General features: G+C 37.1%; 1 protein-coding gene across 8 annotated transcripts in view; it reads left to right on the top strand.

Annotated features, from left to right (window-relative positions):
- Positions 1–16,937, top strand: part of pald1a (phosphatase domain containing paladin 1a) — a 67,996-nt gene extending 51,059 nt beyond the window's left edge. For all 8 annotated transcript variants that reach the window (XM_038272676.1, XM_038272673.1, XM_038272677.1 and 5 more), the window contains exons 19-20: positions 2,648–2,803; positions 14,537–16,937. In XM_038272676.1, the coding sequence (XP_038128604.1) occupies positions 2,648–2,803; positions 14,537–14,686 (306 nt within the window). In that variant the 3' untranslated portion in view covers positions 14,687–16,937. The remainder of the gene's footprint in view (positions 1–2,647; positions 2,804–14,536) is intronic.
- The last annotated feature ends 10,550 nt before the right edge of the window (positions 16,938–27,487 follow it).

Here is a 27,487-nt window from a genome sequence, read left to right as displayed (position 1 = left end):
TCTCTGTTGATGTTGTGGGCTTTGGTCCAGTCACATAAAGGTGTTATTATCTTTTTTTAAATAACAATCAAGAGGATTATTGAAGCATCTTGTAATTTGGATAATGTCAATGTTATGTTGCTGATCATAGGGAAAATTTTAATCAACATTTATCCCACGAGTGGCCATGTGTGAGTGTTGTTTGTTTTAAAGCCAAATATTTATATGTAAAGGTTGGTTTTGCTGGTTGTGCTGTCTGTTTGATGGCTGTTTTACTTAACAGCCTACCTATTGAGCTCCTTCTAAATGTCAAATCTGCTGTCTAGCTCTGGGCTTCACCAGCGGATAAAGAAATAAAATGAAAGAACTCAGAAGACCCTGCCCTTGCAGTGAGTCCCTTGGCAGAACAAATAACTTTAAAATGCAATAAAAAAAAAACTTTGAAAGACTATATATTAAAAAGTCTATTTGTACTTAGTTACGTACTTAGTTTTGCAGCATTAAATGATGGAAAAGGTAAAGTGGGGAGAAAAAAATATGCTAAGAAATAATTGTTTTTGTACCATATCAATGAATTTTCATGGGCAACATAATTGATTCTCTTTGGACTTTGACTAGACCGTTGAAACACATGGATATGCTTCTAAGTTGGGGGTTGTTTTGGTCTTTTATGTTTTTTGCAACCTCTAACATGCGTCCTTCTGGATTTATCTCTGTTAATCTTACCATAAACTCTGACCAGCTTCCCAGTATTTGATTATTAAAACCACCCTGGAGCTTGATACTCAGTGATCAAGCTCTGCATTTTGCATGGTGGCAAAAATCTTCTTTTCTTACCAGCATACATGTTTAAATTCTCCAATTATATTATATTTGGAAAAAGGGACTTTGGATTCCCTTTTATTAAAAAAATTGCCATCATGGCTTAGTTTTAGAATCACAACCTTAGGGCAACAGAAAAGGATGGATGGATGGATGGATGGATGGATGGATGGATGGATGGATGGATGGATGGATGGATGGATGGATGGATGGATGGATGGATGGATGGATGGATGGATGGATGGATGGATGGATGGATGGATGGATGGATGGATGTGTAAATTTGAAGTTTTAACATTTTTCAGTCTCAATAGCATAATTCTGATTTGGTTTTAAACTTTTTGTTTTACATTTCCCTTATAGATATACAATAAATTATTGTCTCGTGTGCCTAGGGTTGCCATCTTTTATGACAGTAAGGGATGCCCTTGGCCCAATTTCCCAAAACGTCTTGGTGCTGATCAAGAAAGCAAAGCTTCACATTCTTAATTGGCAATTTTCATATTCCTCTAAGCCAAAGCTACATTTAAAGAAACGTAATCAAAACAATTAGGGAAATACAACAAACTCCCATATGCAGACCACTTAGTTACTACACGATTACCTACTTAATAAAAAGCTGTTTAATTCACTGCATAGCAGAGGAACTAGCACCTTAAAGTGGTCAGTTTTTATGAACTGTATAATAAAGAACTTGTAATATATTTGCTAAATAATAAATAATGTCTGAATTAAATGCATCTCATCCCACAATTCTTCTTTAAATTATCCTTAAATAAAGATTTTTGTACTCTTAATCAATATTAGTTACATTCTAAATATCCATTTAAATGTGTTAATACTTCATAGTATTAAATAATCATTGACTAAAAATCCTAAACATTTAATAGAAAAACAGTAAATGTAATGTATCATAACTCCATGCCATATCAGTCTTGGGAGATGGTTGGGGTATGAATGACTTAGTGTTTCTGTCCTTACTATGAACAGCCATTAAAAGCTTGCTGTGTGCCACTGTAAAAGCCTGGCATACTTTTAAACTCTCCCCGTTCTTATTCCCAGTGCTGCAAATCATCCACGGATTTGCTTCCTCCCACATTTCTGTATGTCTGAAAGCATTTTCTCCTGAGAAAGTGGTGAAGTGTTGTGTTTTGTGTCCATATCCGTGAAACCATTACAGCAGCAGACATGGAGCTGAGGAGGTCCTTCTTATATCCCACCACAAAAATTAGCTTCCTTTATTATTTCCGGTTAATATTATACATTCTTGTTGGGGTTAGTGACGATATTAGTGTGACAGACACGTTTACTCTATCAGAAATGTATGAAAATATGGGACCTTATTGGTTCAATACGGGAAACAGCATTCAACAGTCAAAGGGTGGTTCCATATTTTTGCCTTGGACACTGTAGTAGATATAAACTCAAATCTGCATAATTTAATGAACTTTTTCACTTTTGCTTGTTAAAACCACTTTATTTTTGTCTGTATTGTCAAAAGGCTGCCTAAATATATTATATTTATATTCAAATGTATTATAACATTATTCCTTCCTCAAAAGAAATAAGCATGTATCCCTTGTCATGTTTTTGCTATAGAAGAGGTAAACCTCTCCAAAACATTTTGTCAGTTAAGTATATTTGCTTTGCCACACAAGTGCTTCCAGCTTTAATAACACATAAAAAAGACCTTCGATAGTCGAAAGACTTTTCGACTTCAGTATGGTTTGAAAGACCTTCAACAAACAAATCGTTCACCTCTAAGGCAGCCTTGCTGGTTCATAAAGTTTTGACAGAAGTATTTGCAACCATGATATACAAACACCGTTTCCCTGCTTCTTTGTAGATCAAACATGAAAAAACAGAGAAGGAGTGTAAGCAGCTTCTGCTCAGGAGCCTGCAGTTCCTGGAGCGCTACATTTACCTCATCCTCTTCAATACTTACCTGCATCTTGAGAAGAAGGACTCCTGGCAGCGCTCCTTTTCCATGTGGATGGAACAGGTAAATCACCCTCTTACTATACACTTTCATTTATGTGCATTACCCTTTGTGTAAATACAATAAAATATAAAGTGTACTATTTAATAGTATGGATTATTATAATTAATTAGACACTATGTACAGTATAAAAGCAATTACTATCCTCACTATTTTATTAATTAATAGAATTATTTAGATTTACTGTTTACAAGTAAACACTGAATACATTCAATCCCCTTAATTCTGACACCCCAAGAGAGAGTTCATTGCAATTAGTTGCAATCAGGATATAAACAGAGTTCACTCATGTCTAAATTCATTTCAATGACACAATAAAAGCCTTAAAGAGTTTTTAAGGGATCATTGGTTAAAACATGTTTTTTTATAAACAGCTAAGAGACCTATTGCAACTCTGGAGAAGCTGCAGAGACATAAAGCTCGGGTGCATGACAGCTGCTTGTTTTGTGTTTAACAATCTTGTCTTTATGGAGAAAAAAAAGGAAGAGGAAAGCCACAAGAAAATGTATCTTTGGATTGATTAGAGGATCATTTCACAGGCGGACAGAATAATGCTCAAAACGATGAAAAAAAGATGACAACCTTCCTAGGGGTCAAAGAGTTTTTCTGAGACATATCTATTAATATTCATTGAGAGCATGCCAGGAGAAACATGCCAGAGAGCCCTGGAATTTTTGAAAAGAAAACTCTTTTTTTCTCTTCTTCTTAAAAGATAAATTAAAGAAAACAAAAGAAAAAAACAGCTAGTCAACCAAAATAGACCAGAACAACTGCTGTGAAAACAATTGTCACAGAAATATGCACAGTCATTCATGGAATTTTCTTTCTGTTATGAAGAGCAAATATATGCAGTGCATCAGAGTGGCTGTAATTGCCCAGTTATGCTATGAAAAAAAAAAAATACTGGGTTTTGTTCAGAGAGGAATATTCTGCTGGGAAAACCACTCGCTGTAACAATTTCCAAAATCATCCACAGAACATGAATGTCTTTGTTTAACCAGCTTCATTTCTGGAGCTACTTCTACCCTGATGTAATTTAAGAGGTTACTGTTAAACCATTTGAAGCTTTGTGTTAATTATTTCCTCCTGCTTTGACCAAACTTAGTCCTTATCAGTCGCTGTTATAATTTTTAGCGGTTGACTTGTAATATATATATATAAAAAAACATTTGTTCTTATGCAAATTGCTAATATGTTTCAATGTTGTGATCAACTGATTACTGCAGTTTCTAAATGTAAAAACAAACTGTTCAAATCACATGTTTGATGACAGTTTTATCAACTTACTCCAATTAGTTATGTTGTCCTTATTTAATGAATCAACCTTTATGAATATTTCCTTTTATATTAGTAGATTATTTAGTATTTTAACCTATTTTGCAAGCTGAATTCTGGGGGTATTTGTAAACTCACAGGGCCGGATCTATCAAAGGTTTGCGTGTATAAAAACGTGAGCTATTTCACTGCGCACGCTAAAAAATGTACAAACTGATCTATCAACAGCGTGCTAAAAGGATTTGGTCTTTAAAACGTGCTAAATAGCGCCTCTTATCCATTTAGTACTTTTTCTGCTATGAATATGCAATTTGGGGCGTTTACACGCAAAAGTGCGTCTTGTGGGAGGAGAACATGTAAATATATTAATTTAGCACTCGCAAAGTGATTTATCAAAGCTGAAAGCAATTTTGCTAACGGTATTTGACTCTATATTTAACACGTTTCAAAAGAAGGTGCAAATGGTCTGTATGCGTAATTGCGCACACATGGCAGCGGTTATTGTCGCAAGAAGGAGACATCGAAATGAAGCAAGGAGACGCAGAGAACGCATTTTTTCACTCCGTGTGAATATTTTTGGAATGAACGAGGAAACGATCATCAAAACATATCGTTTATCCAGCATTGCCATTTTGGAGCTGTTGGGGGAACTCCGAATGGATTTGGAGCCAGCCACAAGGAGGACCCACGCAATACCAGATATCACGAAACTCCTTGCAACATTGCACTTTTTTGCATCTGGGATCTCCCAATCTCGTTTTTCAGAAGTGCTGTCCGACGTTCTAAATGCCATGTCGCCCTGACGCCCTACCGGAGAACCCCGACACCCTGCGCCTGTGGAGCAACATGCCAATGCTGTCATCTTATCCACAGTCACTTCTTGTGAGCCATTTGGTATGTGCATTTTTCTACAGGCCGATACAAAACACCTGTTTTTTTTTTTTTGTTTTTTTTTTTTCTTACTGCGGTAAAGTAGAAATTCAGCCACATACCACCTTAGGGAATAAAGGTTGCCAAAGTTTATATATATATATATATATATATATATATATATATATATATATATATATATTTTTTTTTTTTGGAGGGGGTGGTGTTAAAATTTCTTAATGCACTAGTTTGCACAAACTACAAACTACTTTGCCGCAAACCACAAAACGCGCAAAACCATCATTTAAATAGGGCGTCTCCAACAGTTTTGCACCTGCCACCAGTTACGCAATCGCTCTTGTTAAATCACCCGCAAACCATGGTTCAGCCCCTCGCGCAAAATTCCACTTTGCGAGCGCAAATTACTGCACGCAAAATTGGATCTTGATAAATCCGGCCCACAGACACAAAAGAATCCATTTTGTGCAGCTTTGACATAAATCTACCAAAAATTTGTTGGCTAATCGTGTTGCCAGGGTTATTTTAACAGCAAGAGGTGTTGAACCCCAATTAATACGTCAGTGGAGGGTGTACGCTTAGCTGCTACTATCACATCTATTGTTGTTTTTTTTTTTAGCTTTTTAGTGTCATTACACTGTCACAAGTACAGAGCAATGAAATTAACTCTCTACATCTAACCCATCCCCTTTGTGAGCAGTGGGCTGCCATGGTGCAGCGCCCTGGGAGCAATGTGGGGTTAAAGATCTTTGCTCAGAGAGCCAGAATGGTAGTCTGTGGGAGTGGGTTTCAAACTGAGAACCTCAGGATTCTTATTTCTATGCCCTAACCACTAGGCCACCACTCCCTTTTGTCAGAACCTACAGTTTTAAAGAGGAACAACTCAATCATAAAAGTAGTAGCGTCCGCTGCTACTTGATTTGTTATAGTGATTGGCTGAAGCCAAACCTTTATATGTGAGCACCAGGTGTCGCTTCGATCAATCAGCTTAAAAGGTTTGGCTAAACAGAATTGATGGGAGCAGTCCCAGATTAATATTATGCAGAGCTAACCCTAAATGCTACACATTATTTAGCAATTTCCTTGCTTTAGCTTTCTTTGCAAAGCACTATTTATATAAACACTCAAAATCAAGTTATGCTTTGATATGTTGTTAAGTAGAAGCTCTTAAAACATTTTCTTTAAAACTAACTCCAGATCCAGGATTATTTACACTTAGTAATGATGACAAGGATGCAGAATGCACGTTATGGAGTTCTGTAAGTTGTCACCTAAATTGAGCTAATTTAGACAGGCTGCATGGCAGAGCAGCATAAACGTCTCTACTGTGTTTTGAAGCTGAGGTTGTGATGGAAGAAAAGTGGAGGATATTATACAAACATTTGTGACTTGATAGAAAAAGACATGCTAACAATAAGCACAGTAGGAAGGGAAAGCTTTTTTCAGTTAGTACATTTAATGGAGCCAAGTTTTAATGTTCCTCAAAAAGCAACCAGAACCATCTAACCATCCAGAACCAAGCACATCTAAAAGCACAAAGTCTCTCTCACAAATAATTGTGTGATTACACAATTTCAAATCGTTGCAAATTGCGCAAATTGAAAATACAAAATGGACATACTGTGATTTGAATGAAAGGTTTGAGGCTTCAAAACAGTACGTTTTGTGTTTAAACTCAGCCTGCTTTGTGCATAAAACACAGCTTTCCTGCATCTGCCTATCTGGGCTTTGTTTGGTTGCACCACTTTCTTTTGTTACGTGTGTCAGCCAACAAGCTGGGTGCTTAGAGTAAGCACATGGGTAATTATGGAGATAGGCTATTTCAGTTTGAAACCATTTGATGAGATCACCATGAGAAACCAGTGAGACCGAGAGCTTTAAGGGCTTCCCCTTTTCCCTGGGTTAACAGTGAGCTTAGAGACGCCCTGATTGAAGAAGAAACAAACTTTGGCCAGGGCTAAGACTGAGATTACATACCTACTCCTATGAATAATGACAAAGGTTTCACAGTGTAACACTCCTCTGGCTGCATTGTCTCCATATAGCGAGGATACCTGCCATGTGTGCTCTATTGTTGCAAATTGAGGTTGCTTTTAGAATGCACAAAATTATAGAAGACAAGTAAACAGTGGATTCATTTGCTGCTTTATTGGGTCATATTGTACCGATCAAATAAACATACACATTTTACCCATTTACAAAGCAGGGTTTTTTTCCAGCAGGCAGAAATCTACCCACATCCTTGCAACCCTGCCGGCCTGACCATCCTCTAAACAGATTACAGCTTGCAGACCTATTTTCCTCTCGTTCTGAGTTAATTGATATTCATATTCTCTAAGTTTCTTACAATAAAACTCTTGAAACATTTTTCCTCTACCAATCCTTTTTTCTTTCTTTCTTCTTGATCATAATTGCTCATAAACCATGAAAATATTCTCAGAACCTTCAAAAAATTGAAAAGGTGAAAAAATGTTTTTTTGTGTGCTTTTTTTTTTTACATTAAGTTAATTCCTTCCAGTTTTTTGTCTTACTTAAATAGCTCTGAGTGAACATCATTTGGTTCATATTGGACATGTGTCTTCACCATAAATTAAAATATTAAGTCCACTGTTTCTCCACATGTGTCAAATTGATATCTTACTGGAAAAATATTTAAAAAAAAAATTAACTGTACAGATCAGGGATTTTAATATTTAGTTTAAATTTCTGATAGCTAACGAGCCTTGTTTAGTTATGAACAACCAAATCTAAAGTAGATGATATTTACTGTGATATTTGATGCTGCTTTGTATTAACTAAGTATATTTTAATTAACGAAAGAAGATGTAAAACCAACAGCTCTTGTTCTGTTCAACTAGTATAGAATTTCCATTAAAAAAGTAATATATCTTTAAACCAGTATTACTAAACATGTGACAGCCACACATTATCTTTGACTATCATTAGTCTGAGCACTATCCAAACAAACAACATCTGCATTCTGCCTTTCGTGACCCAGTTGCAGCAGAGTCTGGTAGCCAGCCAATTTTTCTGACCTAGCCACCCCACGGCACAATCAGTAGCCTATCATCAATGACCGTGGCTGGATCCGTAATGACAAACAGCCAATGCCAAGGGCAACGATCATGGGTCGTCTCCAACCTCTGGTCATGCTTTTTGGAGCTGTGTTACACAACCTCTCAGGTCTGAAGTGGCACATTCTGCCCTTCACTCTAATTTGTCTGTGTTGTACAGGTGGGATCTTATACCACTTTTGGCCACAGCAGAAGCACTGCATTAGCAGTCAAGCAACTGTGATGTGTTTGGAAATGTTCCCTCTGTTTTGTTCTGAACATATGACTTCTGTCACAGGTTACCATCAGTCAAATTTAAGAATAAAGGGGAATTAAAGTTATTGAATTTGGTGAAATCTTTTCTTACTTTGTCACTAGAAACAAAAAGTTATCTACAGTTATGTTATGACTTAAGCTATTTTGCTGCAAAACAGGTAAAAAGGGATTTAACCTTTACCTTAGAAATTAGATGACAATGCTAGAAGTGTCGACACATTGGGTATGCCGCAAGATTCGGGTTTTCAGTCTCACAACAAATCCATCTTGAAAGACTCCCGCCAATACGTCGGACCAGCGAGTCGGACCAATGACATGCCAGCAATTCCTTTGGGGGTGGGACATGTAGGAACGACGACAGTCAGAAGGGCCTTGCAAACATGGCTACGCCAGAAGACTCACCTGTCAATGCTGCAAATGACCCAGTTTTTGCTAAAATAAGAACAATTTGTCATTAAAAAAAGAACAAAGAGAAGCAATTTTTGCATTTGTAGATGGGAAAGATTTCTGTTCTTTCCTACTGACAGGATTTGGAAAAAAATTTGATTTTTCAGCTTACTCTGCTAGTTGTGAAAATACTCAAGAATCTGCAGACGAATCCTATTGTGATCACCATGTCTCTTTGTGGCTCTCACAGATGACCAGATTGCCAAAGCTATTAAGTATGAAACGTCACGATTCGCTGCTACAATTGGCTTAAAGCCTATTATGGAAGGCGGGTACTAGCTGGCACATTACCCATCATGCAAAATGATGGGTGATGTGCGATTCATGCACCCATCATGTCCCTCCGTTTCACGGACAGACCGAAGGGCAGCCATTCCATGATTGATAACTGGAACTCAACTCAGTTCTACACATATAAATCTTTTTTTGTCAGCTTTAGTACTTATTGAAAAAGACAAAATAAAAACACTGCATTGCATTTGAATATCAATTGATTGATTCAGCAGTTTCTGCTAGCATTAGGACTGCAATCCTCCTTAAAACTCCCATGAACCACTGCTTTAAAACTGGTTAAATAGATAATATTATTTTTTTTTTTGGCAAAATGACAAACAGTTTGGCACCCAGTTAAGAGCCGCCATGATGCAAATCTTTTAACTTTGCCAGAATGTATTGAAAGCTAAGGTAATTACGTATTAAAGGTATCATGCTTTATGCAATGCATTTGTTTACTGATTTTAACATCAGTGTGAAATTTAACTACAACCACCTCACAGAAACAGTCGTTTTGTATCCCAGGGAAAATAGGTAATTAAAACAATCATTACATTTATAATTAGCACCTCTTGGCTCATCGTTTACACACATAAGATTACTATACTCTGTAATTGGACCCTAATTGTAGGATCTGAGGAAAACATTATCAGAAGAGTTATAGATGTTTGCTAATCCATCATTTTGGCTTTAGCACAATAACATGACTTGTGTACAGTGCATACCTAAGATGCCTGCAGGTCAATCCAGCTGTTTTGATGTGTGCTACAGAGGCTTTACTGTCCCCCTACACAGACTTGGTATGTGCCGCATTTCAGATTGCTGAGTGTGGGAAAGACCTGACTGTTGCCTCCCTACCTCCACTTTCATCAGTCCAACACTACATGCCCAGGATAATAAGAATTGGCTTTAGCCATTTTTGCTTTGTATTATGAGACATCTTTCAAACAGATCTGCCTTATGTCTTAGCTACTATTAACAAATGAACTCTACATGAACTTTCCTCATATTTATACATTACAAATGAGCAGAACTCTGAGAAAATATTAAAACTACACAACTATAAAAAAAAAAAAAATGTATTCCTTTAACACATATGATGCAGTAATGAAAGCTAACGTAATAGGGCACACCTATAGTTGTCTGGAAATCGATATCTCATCCATAGAGTGAAATTGTCTTTTGGAAGATATTATGGTCACAAATTCCACTCAGATATATTTTGTTCTTGTAAGTCGTGATGTGTAATTGTGAATTTTCCAGTTTGTAAACAAGATTTCTTCTTTGGTGCATCCATAGCAGGGTTACTGTAAGCGCCTCAAGGGCAGCCCTCTACTAAAAGCAGGCAGGAAATTTGATAATATGAGTATTTAATTACATCTTATTGGAATTTATCATTGATAATTTCTTGACTTTTTAAAGGCACAGTCTTAAAAAGTTGTTTAAAAGTACAAAAAAGTCTAAATAAGCCAAAGCTGTTTGTGCTTTGGCTTATCTTGGATGCTGTTCACATTTAAAAATGAAATAAATTAACATGAATTAAGTGCAAACAAGGAAGCAACCAACTGATCACTTTCAGACCAAGGCGTTCTAACCACTTAGTTATTGCTTTGTGCTCCTTGTTATTCACCGGCTTAAAGTTTTCAATTTCCATTTACATTCATTCACTTTTTGCTTATGTGTGCGTCCACTTCAGACTCAGTGCTATGGTGGAGCTCTTCTATGTGCATTTAGACTTTATTTTGTTGAAAGAGCTTCAATTACTCTGTTGTGGCATCAGCATTCTTCTATGGAGTTGTCTGTTGGAGCAGTAGCTTATCTGTAGCTGAGAGAAAGTGGCTGGATAAGCTGATGAGGAAGGCCAGCTCTATGATTGAATTCTCCCACTGGACTCAGTGCAGGAGATGGAAAACAAAAGTATCCTAACTAAATTACCATCTCTGTTGGATAATGTTTCCCACCCCATGCATGAAGCTGTGGCAGAACTGCAGAGCTCCTTAAGTGACAGACTGTTGCTCTCTGAATGCAGCAGGGAGCATTATCACAGATCCTTCCTCCTAGCAGCGGTAAGACTCTATAACCACCACTGTTCCCAACAACCTCAATAAGTCGTTACATTCATGCTGCTTTTGCACAGTTTCTACCTTAGTCAGTTGAATAACATGCTGCTGTCATTTTGCACATATCTGATGTTGCTGCTATTGTCAAATATCCATTATTGTAAAAAATTTCTTAGCTGTGTACTGGTTATTCTCCAGGTGCACAGTTTCATATTGTTAAAACACTTTACAGTACAGCATTTTGTTTGTTTTTTAACTCTTCACTTCTATGTTATTCTTTATAAATTTTTTTGTAAGGTCCACATTCGTTTGACCATTTTTTCTATAATCTTTTTGCTGTTGTAAACACCACAATTTCCCCATTGTGGGACTATTCTAATAAATTTCTCAGTGGTTGTACTACTGACAATGGAAAAAAAGCCAAAGCTTTGAACAATGCATCTTATGTTGAAATAAATAGCAACCTTACACTTTTAAACCAGCTACAGTCCTTAGAAGAGCAGGCAATGTTGCCATCACTGCTTTTTACTGCTGAAAAGTCATGTGCAGTGATTGATTTCTGCTAAAAGTAAAATTCAAATGCTTCACTTTCCTGTGGTATTCATTTCATTTGAGCAGAGGACCTTCTTCCACTATGTTTTCCTAAATTCCCCAACACATGGTTCTATCTTTGACAAATTAAGATTCTAAAAACCAGACAGGAATTTAGATATGCAAAGAAAATACTTTATTGATCTCACATTGGAGAAATTTACCTCTGCATTTAACCCATCCCCTTGGGTAGCAGTGGGCTGCCATTGTGGGGCACCCAGGGAGAAACATATCTTGCTCAGAGACCAAGAGTGGCAGTGGGTTTTGAGCTCACAACCTCAGGATTCCAAGCTCTTTGCTCTTACCACTAGGCTGCCACTTCCCTAATTGCATTGTATTGTTTTGACCTGAAAAAATAAATTGCTCTGTCTTTCTGATGTGTAGATGTCTTGGCAAAGTCGACAAACTTGTATCTACATAACTAAGAAGATAATTTATCAGAGTCTCAATCTAAAAAGAAAGTAAAAATTAACTGAACTAAACAAACGGGATGTGTTGAAGCTTCTCTGAAAGAAATGCGTCTCTTGCTTAGAAATCTTCAAAGCCATTTGTGACATCACAGCAGGATAAACTCGTTAAATCAGGAAAAACAAAATTTTTATTTATCTTTGTAAAAATAATCTTGTTAATTCAGAAAAACAAAACAATTTTCTGCTTCTGTAGGTAACACAGTAAAAAGGGCTAAAAACAATTTCCCATGAAGAAACATTGACATATTTTAGGACACCAAAATGTGAAACAGCTAGACTTTTTAAGTCAGCACTGTCTATTTTTATTCTAGTCTTATTTGCTTTGTTGGCATTTTATTTATTTTTATTTTTTGGTGAAATATTTGATGAAACTGACAAGCAGTTATTTTCTATGACAGAGTAACCCCTTCAGGATTGCTTATCTTATACTAAGGATGTAAATATTTTTTCCCCCCCCCCACACTGAGATGTGTTTCAACAATCCCTCCGAGGAGTCGAGACGGGGATGTCAACGCACTCGGCGCAGATTCTCCAGGGAATGCATGTAACCATTGTTCCCGGATTCTCTCTTTTTTTCCTAATTCTTGACTCAATCCCTCCTAACCAAAACACACACACATACATTCACACATTTCAAATTGTTCACACATCCATTATTTAGACAGCCAGGATGTGGAGTGGATGAGTCAGGTTGCTTTGGTTAAAAGCTAAATCCAAGACGTCTCCGAGGAGGCACTTCCACTGACTAATAGTTCAGCTGCACCAAGTCATCAAAAAAGCTTTTTTAACAGCATGTAAGCTTTCCAGAAACACATCAGACATAAGTGTAGATGTGATGACAAAAAAAAAGGATTATTGACTTAAAAACAGCTGCTTTAAAGATGGGGGGAGAGTATTGGAAGATTTTTCATTTATATTATTCATCCCATAAAGTTTTTTAAGCTTATCCAAATTGCTCCAGTCATCCTTCATGATCAATTGTGAAACTGACTCTGCACTGTCAGCAAGTAGACATTTCAAACTCCACTTTGCAGTTTCTACACAAAGCTGGAAAGCTAAGCTATAATCATTGATAGCAAAAGGAATATCTTTGCCACCATAACTCCTCTTTTTGTTCCGTTATGGTAACATGAAAAGAACGGTCGACCTATGACTGTGTTCCTGTATCTGGAGCGTATTGTGTTAACATTAAAAAATATCTTATGTTTTTAACCCTTTATTTCAACTTACATGTCCAAAACACTTTCCTATGACAGAGCAAGAAAATAATTCAGTTTCAGTATATTTTAGAAGAAAAAAAAAAGCGATTAGGACTTGATACCTATATTAATGCGTTCTCTGTGTGTTTCTGGGGAATTAACAGAGAGAGGTAGAATTTTAGCCCCGTAACCTCCTAAATGTTTACATTTGATTCTTTTCTGAATCCGCACTCACACTATGTACAGTAATGCATAAAGTGTAACTTGTAAGACTATCCTTTAAATTCTAAGCAATAAAATCTATTTAAATATCGAGTATCTGAGAATAAATGTGTTTAAGCCTGGCTTCTTTTTTAGGATTAGGTGTAGACTTTGCGCTATTTTCAGATATGAATGAGTTGTTAAAGATATTTTTTCTTCCAAAAGGTAAACCTTTTTTTGCTCTTCACGTTTTTTTCTTCCATTATTAACCTGTATATGGCTGCATTGATCTTTCCACCAACTCTTATCAGCGTCCCAGCATGATGATGCCACCACCATGCCTCACCGTGGTGCAGAGTTTAAGCCTCGGCGGTGGGTGTCATACTGTTTAGATATTGGGATTATAAGCTGAAAATATCCCCAAGCCGTTTTTAATGCAGGGTATTTACTCACGATCTCATCCTGCTCTAAACATTATAATGTAATGTGTTGCTCTTAATTATGTTTTTTTCTTCACTGATGAATAAAATAAGCTGTCCTTTGAATCGAGTTTGTTTACTGGGTTTTATTTAGGAGTATCAGAGTATTGTGGGCTCAATAAAATATCTCAAATAATAAAATTTTATTTGTGGTTCTATGGTATAATATTGAAATGTTCACAGAGTATACATAACTTAGAAAATATAGTATATATAGTATATTTTCTGTCACTAAGCACCTGTGTTTTGAACTGACCAGAAACTATTCTGATTTCCGACCCATTTCCCACTACCTGTGCTTATAATTCTCATAAAGTGAATGACTTTATTCTCCTCCTGCCTCATCCTTTCTACTGCTCACTACAGTCGCCTATTGTTTCAGTGTAACAGCTGCACATGTGAGAAAACAGCCAAGAGAACACTTTTGCTCTTTAGTGGTTTGCATTTCATTTTGTGTAAAATTAGAATGCTTTCCTAATTGTTTTTCATTACTTTTTGCTTTGTTTTGTTTCTCCTGTGCATAGGTTGCTGCCAGAGCCGGAGTTTATGACATCCTCAACCAGCTGGGCTTCTCAGAGTTCGAAGACCCAAGGGAGACACCGCTGGCCAGGCTGCGCTGCCGCTGGCAGCAGCAGAACATTCACTCACTTCCTTTCCGAGGGGAATTCATCTGATGGAGGATTCCTGCATCTGCACCATTTTCACAATGACGGACGCCTTCAGTAACCGTTTTTATGCCTTCACCTTTAGCCCCTGTGACATCAGTGACTTTAGATCAGAATTTCAGATTTTTTTTTAATCCTTACTTTAACTCTTATGTCTCATTCTCCTTTATTTGTCTTCTTTACATCAATAACCAACTAATATTGCTTTTTTTTAAATCAAACTTTTAAAAATATAATTTTCTGTGTTAGATTCTTAGGGGTTTCTTTTGAGGAGTAGAGATAAATGTTGTTTTGAAGGAGAGAAACAAATTCCACTGCGTGAGCTAACAATTATGGCTGCATGTCACAACTGTTTGCTGTTGTGTGAGCTGATATTTTCCTTCAGCGTTGTCCTTTTCATATTTTTTTTTTTTTTTTTTTTTAGACTCACAGTGTACATAGAAAGGCTGTTATTTAAGTTCGGATGCACCCACAAGCTTATCTAAGAGTAAATGGTTTTTAACAGTGTTTCATATTATTAAATTTCTCTTTTACTATAATCATACTGTGTCCCTCTGTTTTAACAGTTTTTTCATTTGCCTTTTAATTTTTAGCGTCCTGATGCAGGTACTGACATGTCAGGAATTTTGATGCTAGAAGTGACTTTGAAAGGGTTTGTGTCTGTCAAGAGTTAGTGGGGAGTTTTTGACATTTTTACAGCGGCCTTTTTGAATTAAATTCCCCCGAATCAGGCCTTTTTATTTGTCAGTCTGTAAATATAACAGCTTGGGAAGCTTTACAGCCAAGTAAGAACATTTATTGCCTTTTGCCTTGTTTGTTCATTTATGCTAAAAGGGTTCTTGCCTCTTCAATGAGCCTAAATTTAGGTCTTTTTTTTCCCTTACTGCCAAGTTTTCATTGATCTTGTGTGATGTACTGCCTCAGCTCCAGAACTCATGCCAGCAGCATGTCATGGTTACCATTGAAGTCAACTTAAATATTTAAATATCACTATTTAAAACAGTCTGACTCAGTTTTTGGAGGAAAGAGTCAAGATCCTAATAATTGTTAACATCTTTTCCAGCAGTTGAAGTAGAATCAACTCTAAATGGAATTTCAGCCGTAGTTTCCAACGCCTTGTTAAAGCCCAAATGACCAGCATCAAAGAAGAGCAGAAAATAGCTTGCCTATCCGCTTAACATCAATACTCTGTCTCTAGGAATTAAACTATGCATAAGTATGGGATTTTAGACTAAAAATACCCTTAGTTAGTGAAAAAGCCAGATAATTTATTGGAAAAGTATCTGTGGGAAGTGAAAAAATGGGACAATTGCAGCAATTTTCAGAATCAGAATTTTGTTAACAATTTCTAGATGGAGATTACTCCTTAAGAAGTAAGAAGTTTTAGATACATAAAACTGATTTTAAAAATCAGTGATCAGTTCTATGCTGATTTCTCTTCTTCCCCTTCTATCATGAATTTTTTATTGGTTGTAGAAATCAAACCTGGAGTGTCGTAATGGGGCTTTATAATAGAGCATCCCTCCCTCCACTGTTGTCGGCTTATGTTGCCACATTGCTAGAGTAGGAGGTCCCTTCATCGTTTGAAGGGAAGAGTCTTTGTCACATTGAAGCCTCAGTGAGTGGGTCCTGCTTTCTACAAGACATTGATTTGCTTAAACACACTTGAAGCAGAGCAGTAAATCCTGCTTTTAAATAAAAAAATCTAGAAGCTGAAGTCGATCTGCCTGGATAATACTCTGCTGCAAACTCCTCCAATGCACATTTTAAATAATGGCCTGAGGATGCCTAGAAAACCACAGGAACTACAAAACAAAGAAAAGTAAACAGGAATTAGCAAACTGGACTCCCATTTCTCAAAGACTATGTCTACAAACAATGACTTGAATCTTTTGAGTCCAACCAGCAATGAGAATAAGCTAGACTTTAAATTCAGAGTACGACCAAGCCGCCTGCTTTAGTTATATGAGGACCAGATAGACCTTATAATCAACCCAATTAGCTCACATAGCTATCCTCACAATGTCTTCATGTATCTTAAACCTTCTCTGGATCCACAAAACATGTGGAGAAGTTCATCATAATGGATTGGTTACTCTAGAACATGGTTTTATTATTTTAAAAAGACAATGTTTACATACTTTAGTATTATTTTAGATTTATTTTAAATTATCATTGAAATAATTGGATTAACAACCAGTCCAGTTCATTTTGTTGCTCTGTTTTTATGACAGTGTAATGACAATAATAAGCTGGGGGGGGGGAAATACTCACCTTGACTGATGTGCTTAAAAGGCTGCCTAAATTTACAAATCCATATCAACAAGATGGTGTAATTTCCAAAGAGGAAATCCACTGGACTCCATTCAGCCTTCCTGTTATCTGCTTTTAGTCTTGCACTCTCTTGCGCTCTTACAGCCTAAATAAATCCAGAAAGTCTCAATGGGTTCGGACTAGCTTGGGGTTGCCTCCCTCAGTAGCAGCTTGACTTGTCCAGTCAAAGAAGGGAGCTCTTTCATGTTAGGCAATAATCAATCAGCACAGGACAAGTTTCTGACCAATATGGCTGAAAATCAGCTGATTTTAAGCACCAGCTAATTGTTTGTGCATCCTGCTTGTCAGTATTAAAGCGGATGTTAAGCACTTTCATAATTAAAATTTGTTTTTTGCTTAACTTGATGCAAAAGGTCAAAACTTAATAAGCCAGTGATGGGATCATATTTTCACCATAAAGAAGCTTAATATTTCTCTTTGTTTGAAGTAAGAAATATAATTGGGAGGATCAAAACAATGATGTTAATTCACGCCTTTCAGTTAGGTGCCGAAATAGGCGTTATTGTGTAACTTTATAACACAAGCTAATGTAAATGTAAGCTTTGATAACACCTTAGTTTGTCTATCCCCTTTATAGTATTTCATGTGCTTTTAAACAAGCAATTGTTTTAAAGGTTTTATGTCTGCCTTTGTTGTTTGTATGTATTTTTTTTATTATTTGGAGACTAAAATAAAAGAATTTAAACTACATGATTTGGTTTTTTGTTGTTTTTTTTATTATGTAAAATACAGTATGCATTAAATGCTGTAAAGATCCACTGTTCTACAGTTTTAGTTCCAATACTGCTAAAGCCCCCCCCATAAAACGATCGCCTCCCTCATCGGCTTCCTTTCCTCCTTTTCTCGACATATTACAGCCAGTAAAGAAAACATCTCGTGTATCAGTGCTGCTTCTTTGCCTTTTGCTGGTGCCAACCTTGCAGAGCAGAGCAGGTTATGATTTACATTTGCAAAAAAAAAAAAGAAAGAATCCAACAGATCATTCTTTGTTCATCTGAAATCCAAACATGTTCCATACACAGTAATAAAGAGCTTATTCAGATCAAAAGACTAATCTGAAAAGCCTTTTGATGTGGACAGGTAAGGTCTTAATTAAATAGAAAAAAAAAAAGAAAAGTGGTCGTCAAGAATGGAGGCTGTGTGAGGATTAAAAGCCACTGGTCGCCGGCACATCATTGAAGCTCACTTGGCTTTGCTGGCGTACTTTGAAAGACTAATATCTCAGATCACTTCCCTTCTTGTAAGAGCATAGCAGGCTTATCTTTTGGAGTACGGAAGTTTTTAGGATGTCTGTCACTCCGCGGCCTACCTGCCCTGGGTTGTTCTATATGTACACAGACTTCCCCGAAAGCAAATCTTACATAGCATCTGTTTTCTTTTGACATTTTTATAAATTTATTAGCCAATCTCACTTACTAAATGACAAAATTTACCACAGTCTTAAAAAAATCTGAATAAGTTATCACATGGAACAAAATACCTACCAGGATGAGGACATCCACCTAAATTGACAGGCAATAAGAGAATCAATGAAGAAGCCTGTAAATCTCTATCAGCATCATCCTGTGGGGATATTTCTATACAGACATAGATTAATCTCACTGTAATCTTGGAATCAATTTAGATTAATCTACATTAAAATTGCTCATTTGAATTCTGCCATAGACATTCATGATATCTGGATTTATAGTTATACATATGCATATATAGTTGTGCATATATTTATATTTCTTGTGTAATTTGTTGTATGTATGTATATATATATATATATATATAAATGTTTGTATCTGGAGCGTGTAACAAAAGTAATTTCCCTCTGAGATTGTTAAAGTATTTCTGATTTTGATATGTGTGTGCTGCTTAAATATTAACTAAAAGTACGTTTTTGAACAGGTTTCTTGAGACAGGCGGCACATTAGACCAGGGGCTGATCTCCTGTTTCCAAAATGCATCAAAAACTGTTTTAGGAAGCTTTATGATAACTGGTGATAAGAATAATAATCCATAAGATGTGTGTTATAGAAATAATAGGTAATGATGAACTGTTTACAGTTAGTAGCTTTGTGTCAGTTAGTCCAAGCTCTATTTCTCCTTTTTCCACCTGTCACTCAGGCAGACCAACTCTGGGGCCAAACTTTGGAGCAACAGCGTTTTAGGATAATACTAAAATCTGTGTTCAGAATGTCTCTTGTGATGTGAAGATCCCAAGGTTTTTAAAAATGTATCGTATGAAGCTCCAGCTCTAGAAATTAACTAGGCTAAATAAATACCACAGAGGCGACATTTTCAAGAAGCGTCCCACTTTACCCTCATTCACCCAAGCGGTCATCAAGAAGTAAACATAATGTGGTAATCATTCATGGTGTCATGATAAAATAAATTTTTTAATCACATAACATAGCCTACCTGCCTTTAAGTGGTACTTGAGACTGGAAGAACTCCTGCAGTACACCAACTCTGCATTGCACTAGGTGCAAAGAGCTTTAGTTTTGATGAGTTTTCCATTGTGAATCTTCTTTAAAATAGATTTTCCCTGAAGCAAACTAGGAGGCTTTATAGCTGCATCCATGTCAGAACGTCATTTTCAATCTGGTAATTTCACGCTACGCCTACACAGGTTTGACTGATTTGTTCTTGCCCCCAGATATACTGTACATCCGTGCCACATAGACATTTGCGCTAATATATCAAGGTGAAATCGTCATTATCAGTATAGACCCAGCTCCTGACCCAACTGTGTGAATAGGTTAACAGCGATATTTTTTTTTAAGTTAGTAAGAAGATTCTAGTAATTTATTTAGATATATATAAGAATTCAGGTTGTTCCCAGAGGGAAATTATTAGACATTGCAGAGAGACGGGGATGGGGGTTAAAGGAATAGTACACCCAAAACATGATTAGCCTTCATTTTCTACTCACCTCCATGCTGAACAACACTCTGGAGTACTTTTTTGATATCTCAAATGCATCTGGAGATCTGGGAGGCTTCTTGCTGTCTGCTGACATTCAAATAATGGAGGTCCATGGCGCCCGAGACAGAAAGGTCCATAAAAGTCCACAAAAACGTGTCAATATTCCTCCATACTGCTCGTCCAATGTAATCCAAGTGTCCTGAGTGGGTAGCATCCAGAATTTACTCGAAACGAAGTCATTTAGAATGTTTTTAGAGCATAAACAGTAGTGTATAGGATTTCCTAATAGCGCCCCCATGCGCGCTCACGATTCTACGGAAGCCGGCAGACCAAACCAGCGCATTCAGCTCGGCAAAGAACTCATGCTCTTCCTCAACACTGAAGTCCTCAGACATTTTTCTTTCGTTGTTTCTTTCTTTGCACAGGTAAACAGCACATTTCTTCTTCTACGCTTGCATTATCGGCAGACCAGACGCTGAATGCGCACTTTCTTCCGGTTTGGTCTGCCGGCTTCCGTAGAATCGTGAGCGCGCATGGGGGCGCTATTAGGAAATCCTATACACTACTGTTTATGCTCTAAAAACATTCTAAATGACTTCGTTTCGAGTAAATTCTGGATGCTACCCACTCAGGACACTTGGATTACATTGGACGAGCAGTATGGAGGAATATTGACACGTTTTTGTGGACTTTTATGGACCTTTCTGTCTCGGGCGCCATGGACCTCCATTATTTGAATGTCAGCAGACAGCAAGAAGCCTCCCAGATCTCCAGATGCATTTGAGATATCAAAAAAGTACTCCAGAGTGTTGTTCAGCATGGAGGTGAGTAGAAAATGAAGGCTAATCATGTTTTGGGTGTACTATTCCTTTAATCTTCAGAGGTCATAACAACCATAAACACACGTAGGGTGCAGGTTTTTTTTTTTTTTTCTTTCAGTCAATGCCCAGACTTAGATCCCAAAGTCTGAAGGAATGATTGATAAACAGATGCACCACAAAAGACTTGCAACTATAACTGCAACAAAACTTTGCAGAAAGGTGGAAATAGAAATGCGTGCCACTCTATTTGGAATTTTATTTAACTGAAATGGTTTTCTTTTTACCTCACAATTAAACATCACTTTGTGATGATCCATCACATAAAATCTTAGTAAAATAGATTCAATTTTCTGAGGGAGAGAAAGCTTTAATAAAGCCAAGGTATAAATACAATACATTGGATCCCCTTTGCAAAGACCTATGTCTCTTCCTGTTTTCTCTTTATCGGCAGAGACAACTCAGTTGAAACAACATGCGGATGTGGAGAGGGCCTATTTAGTTGCAGCATGCGGCCAACTTGACTCCGGGTCAAGATAAGCCCAGGACATGAGGACCATGCTTGGATGATATAGTGGCCCCCTCGCCTTTGAAATCCCTTCCAAACTCATTGAGATACTCCCCAAAGTGAAACTCAAGCTAGTGGTTCTGAAGGATCCAGAGATTACGAGGGACAAAGAGCACCATTGAAGAGCATTGCAGCAAAGAGGGGATGTAATGAACTTCATGTGGAAAGCTTCCCGCTGCAGATGAGAGAGCTGGTCTGGACAGGAGACATGGCGCTGGGTTGAGGGTGCATGATTGCCTGGCCATCCGCTTTGATTGTTCTTGTGTGTATGAAGGCAGAATGACAAACACCTTAGAGCCCTCAGAAGGATTTATCAGTAATAGGACCATGAAGGGATGTGCTTAATTTTGCACTTCCAAGTCTTAATTTAACAAAGAGCAATAAGAGTCCCTGATAGGCAATGTATTACACACCCCACTGAGCAGGGTAATGAAAAGTCTTGATAAAAAAAAAAAGACAATACAGAAATTGACAAATACCCTTGAAAACTATTTCTCATCTCTTTCAGTCTTTTAGAAGACATAGTTTCTCTCTTCAAAGGAACTAAATCAAGTTGCTGCGTTATCATGTAAACTGGATTTTATAAATAGGCACCAAAGGCTTATTTGCTTCGGGGCTGATTGCAAAGATTTGGATCATCTGGCCATCATTTGTCTACACTCATATTAAATCAATTAAAAAATTCCTTAAAAGCTGATTTACTTCACAAGTTTAGATAAGCACAGTATATAGACAAATTACTCACAGCCCCTATGTCTGTAAATTATAAAGCTTATATCAAGTTTATGCACAAAATGTAAGAGTGTATTATTAAATCACATTTTGGGTATAATGTTGAGTGTGATTAATATATACTTAAAGGTTTTTATTTTTAAAAGGTCAGAATTAAATCAGCTTAACTGGTCAAGATGGTGTACAAAAACAAGGAAATTACGTCAGTTTCTCGATATTAGTGAACAGTCATAAATATGAAAATGTAAATCTAAGAGGAAATATGATCAATGGAACAATATAAACATATATATTTATATATCCCTCCCTCTCAAAGAGATTTTTACATAACATGGTATAGTGTACCATTTTTATGCAGACGACTGTCAAATTTATTTGCCAATTGCTAAAAACAGCCACTGGCCCCTGACACCCCTACTTGACTGTCTGGGTGACGTAAAGGCTTGTTTATCAAAGAAACTACTGAAACTAAATGAGAGCAATACAAAGGTGATGGTGTTTGGCAGTGCCATCTCTGACTTGTGACCTTTCAAGGATTTTGTAAGTTCCAAAGTAACCAGTAACCAGTGATTTTAAACTGTACAAAAAAAAACCAAAAAAAAACAGTGTATTAAAATAGTGTTCTTGTCATTTCCGTCCTTTATCTAAGTTAAAACTGGTTTTATCTAATAACCTCTTTCAACAGGTTTTACACTCTTTTATTTCTAGCCATCTAGACTACAACAATGCGCTTTATTCAGGCATTAGCCAACAAGCTCTCTCCTGTTTGCTATTAGTCCAAAATGCATTTAAAGAGGTAAAAAAAACATCAACACATTACATAAATTCTTACATCTCTGCACTGGCTCCCTGTTAGTTTTACAATACATTTTAAAATGTATTGTTTTTTTAAAGCTATGAATGGGATCACTCCTCAAAACATTACCAACCTCCCTCCAGATTTATTCTCCGGCACGTGCTCGGAGGTCTGGGGGGCCATCTTTAGCTAATAGTGCATAAGATGAGGCTTAAAACCACAGGGGACAGAACCTTTTCTCTAGTTGGCCCTAGAATTTGGAATAGTTTGCCCCTCCATTTATGAACAGCCTCCACAGTGGAGTGTTTTAAGTCTTTTCTTAAGACACACTTTTACTATTGGGCTTTTAACGCTGCATAATTTTGTGGTCAACTGTGTCTGTTTTATTTACTTATTCATTTTAAACTCTAACTGCTTTTTTGTTTGTGTTGTGTTTTTTTTTTCTATGTACAGTACATTGGGGAAAAAATTGTTTTTAAATGTGCTATATAAATAAAGTGGATTGGATTGGATATATAGAGAGATTATTCATTCAGATCAACATTAGGTGTGATTATGTACATTAATGGTTTATTCCCCCAATGACTACCTGTCCAAGGTGTACACCACTTTTCACCTTGTAATGAAAAGTGGCTGCCTGGGAGCAACTCTGTACAGATTTGGAGCTTGAAAATTTTGAGGAATAAATAAATGCAACATGCTGGAAAAACGACTCTGCATCACTGAGTTTTGCAATGTTTTCTTTGTGGCACTAATGCCGATTTTCCCACAGTGAAAAAGAGAACTATGAAACTCTATTTGTAGAGATGCACACTGCAACTCTTCTGGAGCTGCAGGTGCACACAACACTGCAAGCCGAATCATTCCTTATTCAGTAGAACAACTATTTGATTCAGAACCCTCCAGCCACTTTGCAGAAGGTCCTCTCAGCCGGCTGCGTCGAGCAGCAGCTGCTTTACATCTTTTGCATCTTGAAGAAAAAAAAAACATATTTTCTCAGCACGTTGGCATGGCTTGACAGCATTACAGTACACTGTACGGCATCCAGAGCTTGCAGAGATTCTCTCTGTACTGCAACTTCTTCCCATAGCTCAAACCCCTCTTGAAAAGGGGCTTAACAAAACAGAAAATAGTAGATTTGTTTCTAAATCACAGTTACAATCTGCATTCAGTTCAAAACAAAAGTGCACAAATGTTCCACTCCTATGTTATAAAGGACAGAGTGTTCTGTTGCAGAAAATTGTTCTTGTGTGTGGAAGTAACCACAGCCTGTGAGAGGAGCTATTCATTTCTGAAGGGGGAAAAAAAAGGGCTTCAAACTGAATACTATGCTATATTGTGGAATGTCTTCCTGGCTTTTAGACACACATAAAAAAAACAACTTCTAAACATTATGGATGGAAAAACAGCATAAAGCATCTCACAAGGCAGTTAATGGTTTCCATCTCTTAATACTGTGGTTAGTTTCCACTGCTTATTAATGCACAGCTTTGGATTTACCATCCAGTCCTTTCTCAGCCGCCCTGAGGGACTGACTGAGCAATATCCCCCTGCCCAACACCTGCACCATGTTGACCATCCTGGAAGCTCTCAGCTATTTAGCTACACATGTAGAGCATTTTCAGGCAACATGCTCTTATCTGGTGCCGTGACACATTCAAGGAACAGAAAGAAGGCAAATCTGGAGAGGGTGTCCAGTCCAGATACCCTAATTTTTCAATATGCTCCTAAAAGTTAAGGTTCACTGCAGCCCAAAGAATCCCTTGTGTCTTCCTTCCTTTAAGAAAGATTCCAGAGTTGTTGGTTCAGTCTCAGGGCATTCATGTCTGAATCCGTCTAGACTCCAGCAGAGTGAAGTTGAAACATTTTCCTGGTTCTTTTCAAATTTTATTTCTCTGATGGAACTATCTTGACTATAAACTTGTAATGACATCAACAGGATTAGTTCAGATCATGAAACAAGTATGGGTCTGTTACTCTTATTGAAGCTAGGAATGTAATCGATAGACATACAGGTATTTTAAATTAATCAGTGAATCACTTTAATTGCACAGTGTTGTCTTTTCTCAAGCTTTCTGCAAGTTGTTGTTATTTAATATATTTCTAATTAAAGCGAGATTGGACTTTGTGATGACCACAAAGTTTGATCTAACTACAGGACATGTCTCTAAATGTTAAAGTGCCCTACATGTATTTAAAATGTGCAACCCACGCAGATGCTGTTGCTTTTGGAGTAATGGGTTTTTTACTTGGTAAGCAGCCTTTGATCCAATATGGTTCATTGTGGATAATCACATTCTCCTACCGGCTATAGAGAGCATCTTCACAAGGTGTTGTGGTTTTGTTCTGTGAATAAAATTTTCATTTCACACCAAAAACAGGTTTATCTGTGAACATGGCAGCTTCAGGCATTTTACCCAAGAAATCCCTTAAAGGTCTACAATTCTGTTTTTGTTATTTTGGGCGATTTTGTTCAGCTTTTCATTGATGTCAAACAATATTGCAATTTGTTTCAGGTGATATCTTAACATCCACATATATACTTTTCTATTTAACTTGGATGTTAAATTCATGAATGAAATTCATAATTCATGAAAAAATAACCTTATTTCAGACAATCTAGTACATTTTAAATCTAAAACATACAAACAGTGTATACAATGGTTGATATATATAATTGGCTAATATGTTTGATGTACAATCACTGTACTTGCTGGTGCCAGATGGGCTGTGTCTGAGTATTAAGGAAACTGCTGATCTACTGGGATTTTTGTGCACAAACATATCTAGGGTTTACAGAGAATGGAAAAGAGAAAAATATCCAGTGGAGCAGTTCTGTGGGAGCAAAGGCATTGTTGATACAGGAGGTGAAAGGACAATGGCCAGACTGTTTCAAGCTGATATAAAGGCAACAGTAACTCATATACCATTCTTTGGAGAAGAGCATCTCTGAAGTGGATGGGCAACGGCAGAAGACCACACCTGTCAGCCAAGAACAGGAAACTGAAGCTACAATTTTAACAGGCTCACAAAATTGAACAACAGACGGTTGAAAAAACATTTCCTGGTCTGAAGAGTCCGGTTTTCTAACATACCGTATTTTCACGACCATAAGGCGCACCGTACTAAAAGGCGCAGTCTCAGTTATGTGTGCCATTACTGTATTTAACACACACATAAGGCGCACCGCACTATAGGTCGCGGGTTTCATATACAGGTACATGTCCTCTACTACGTTTAAATACCTCTACTGCGTATTTAAAAATAGAGCGGGAGCAAAACTGAGTATGATTGTGCTTTATTCATGTATTTATTACAAAGTATTAATCAAACCCATCGAAGTCATCATCCTCTGTTTGGCGTTTTCTATGTGATTTGCTGTGCTTCCCACCAAAGGGGCTAAAATATTAGAAAGCTGTTTAGCAACACTGTATGTTACTGATTTAATGCTGCTGACAATGGGTCTGAGTGGACCTGGATGACTGAGAATCTTCACCAGCGCAATGCCTCTTCTTGATCTTTTAGTCTACAAATGTTTGGGTTGGGGCTTCCAGCAGCTCTTGCAGTCAATGCTCACACTAAAGACTTTTATTTCATTTAATAGTTCCCCTTCAATCTAATCTATTATAACATTCACATCTATATTTCCCTTATCATTTCCAAATAAAAATAAATTAATTTTCTCCAAATTCAAAGACAGTTTATTTTTGTCCAACTACTTTTAAGATTATTTTTTCTGGTGTGGTATCATCCAAGAGCTGCTGAAAGCTCTCACCCGTGCAGAGAAAATTTTTATATTTGTATCAAATAAAACAAACTGGATTGCTGCTTGAAGCCATTTAATTTATTCAGATAATAAACAATATCGGTCCCCAATGTCCAAACATGAATAAGGATAATTACCCATTTTCACATTCTGTTGCCTGGTAGCTAAATAGCTCGGTCTTCATCCCTTCCATCACATCCGGATTAATTTCTTGTGATCAAATGTGTAAAATGTTTATTCTCTTTAAGATTAATAAACAGACCAATTGTAAACTTCCTTTTATCATGGAACTGTTATCTAAATGCATAATGATTGTCAGAAAGTAGTCTGTGTTTATCAATTAAGTTTACCATTCTGCTAATAAAGTGTTTCTTTTTTTAATTGCTTTATTGATCAATGAAAGGCTAAAACGTTTATAAACCTGAATTATTATTTTCTTCCAATTACTTTTTTTGGTGCAAATCTTAAAGGAATAGTACACCCAAAACATGATTAGCCTTAATTTTCTACTCACCCCCATGCTGAACAAAACTCTGGAGTACTTTTTTGATATCTCAAATGCATCTGGAGATCTGGGAGGCTTCTTGCTGTCTGCTGACATTCAAATAATGGAGGTCTATGGCGCCCGAGACAGAAAGGTCCATAAAAGTCCATAAAAACGTGTCAATATTCCTCCATACTGCTCGTCCAATGTATTCCAAGTGTCCTGAGTGGGTAGCGTCCATAATTTACTCGAAACGAAGTCATTTAGAATGTTTTTAGAGCATAAACAGTAGTGTATAGGATTTCCTAATAGCGCCCCCATGCGCGCTCACGACGCTACGGAAGCCGGCAGACCAAACCAGCGCATTCAGCTCGGCAAAGAACTCATGCTCTTCCTCAA

This window comes from Cyprinodon tularosa, unplaced genomic scaffold (assembly GCF_016077235.1).
Source record: "Cyprinodon tularosa strain WSP-4 unplaced genomic scaffold, ASM1607723v1 ctg84, whole genome shotgun sequence".
NCBI classification, from domain to species: Eukaryota; Metazoa; Chordata; class Actinopteri; order Cyprinodontiformes; family Cyprinodontidae; genus Cyprinodon; species Cyprinodon tularosa.
This window is presented reverse-complemented; position numbering and strand designations above follow the sequence as displayed.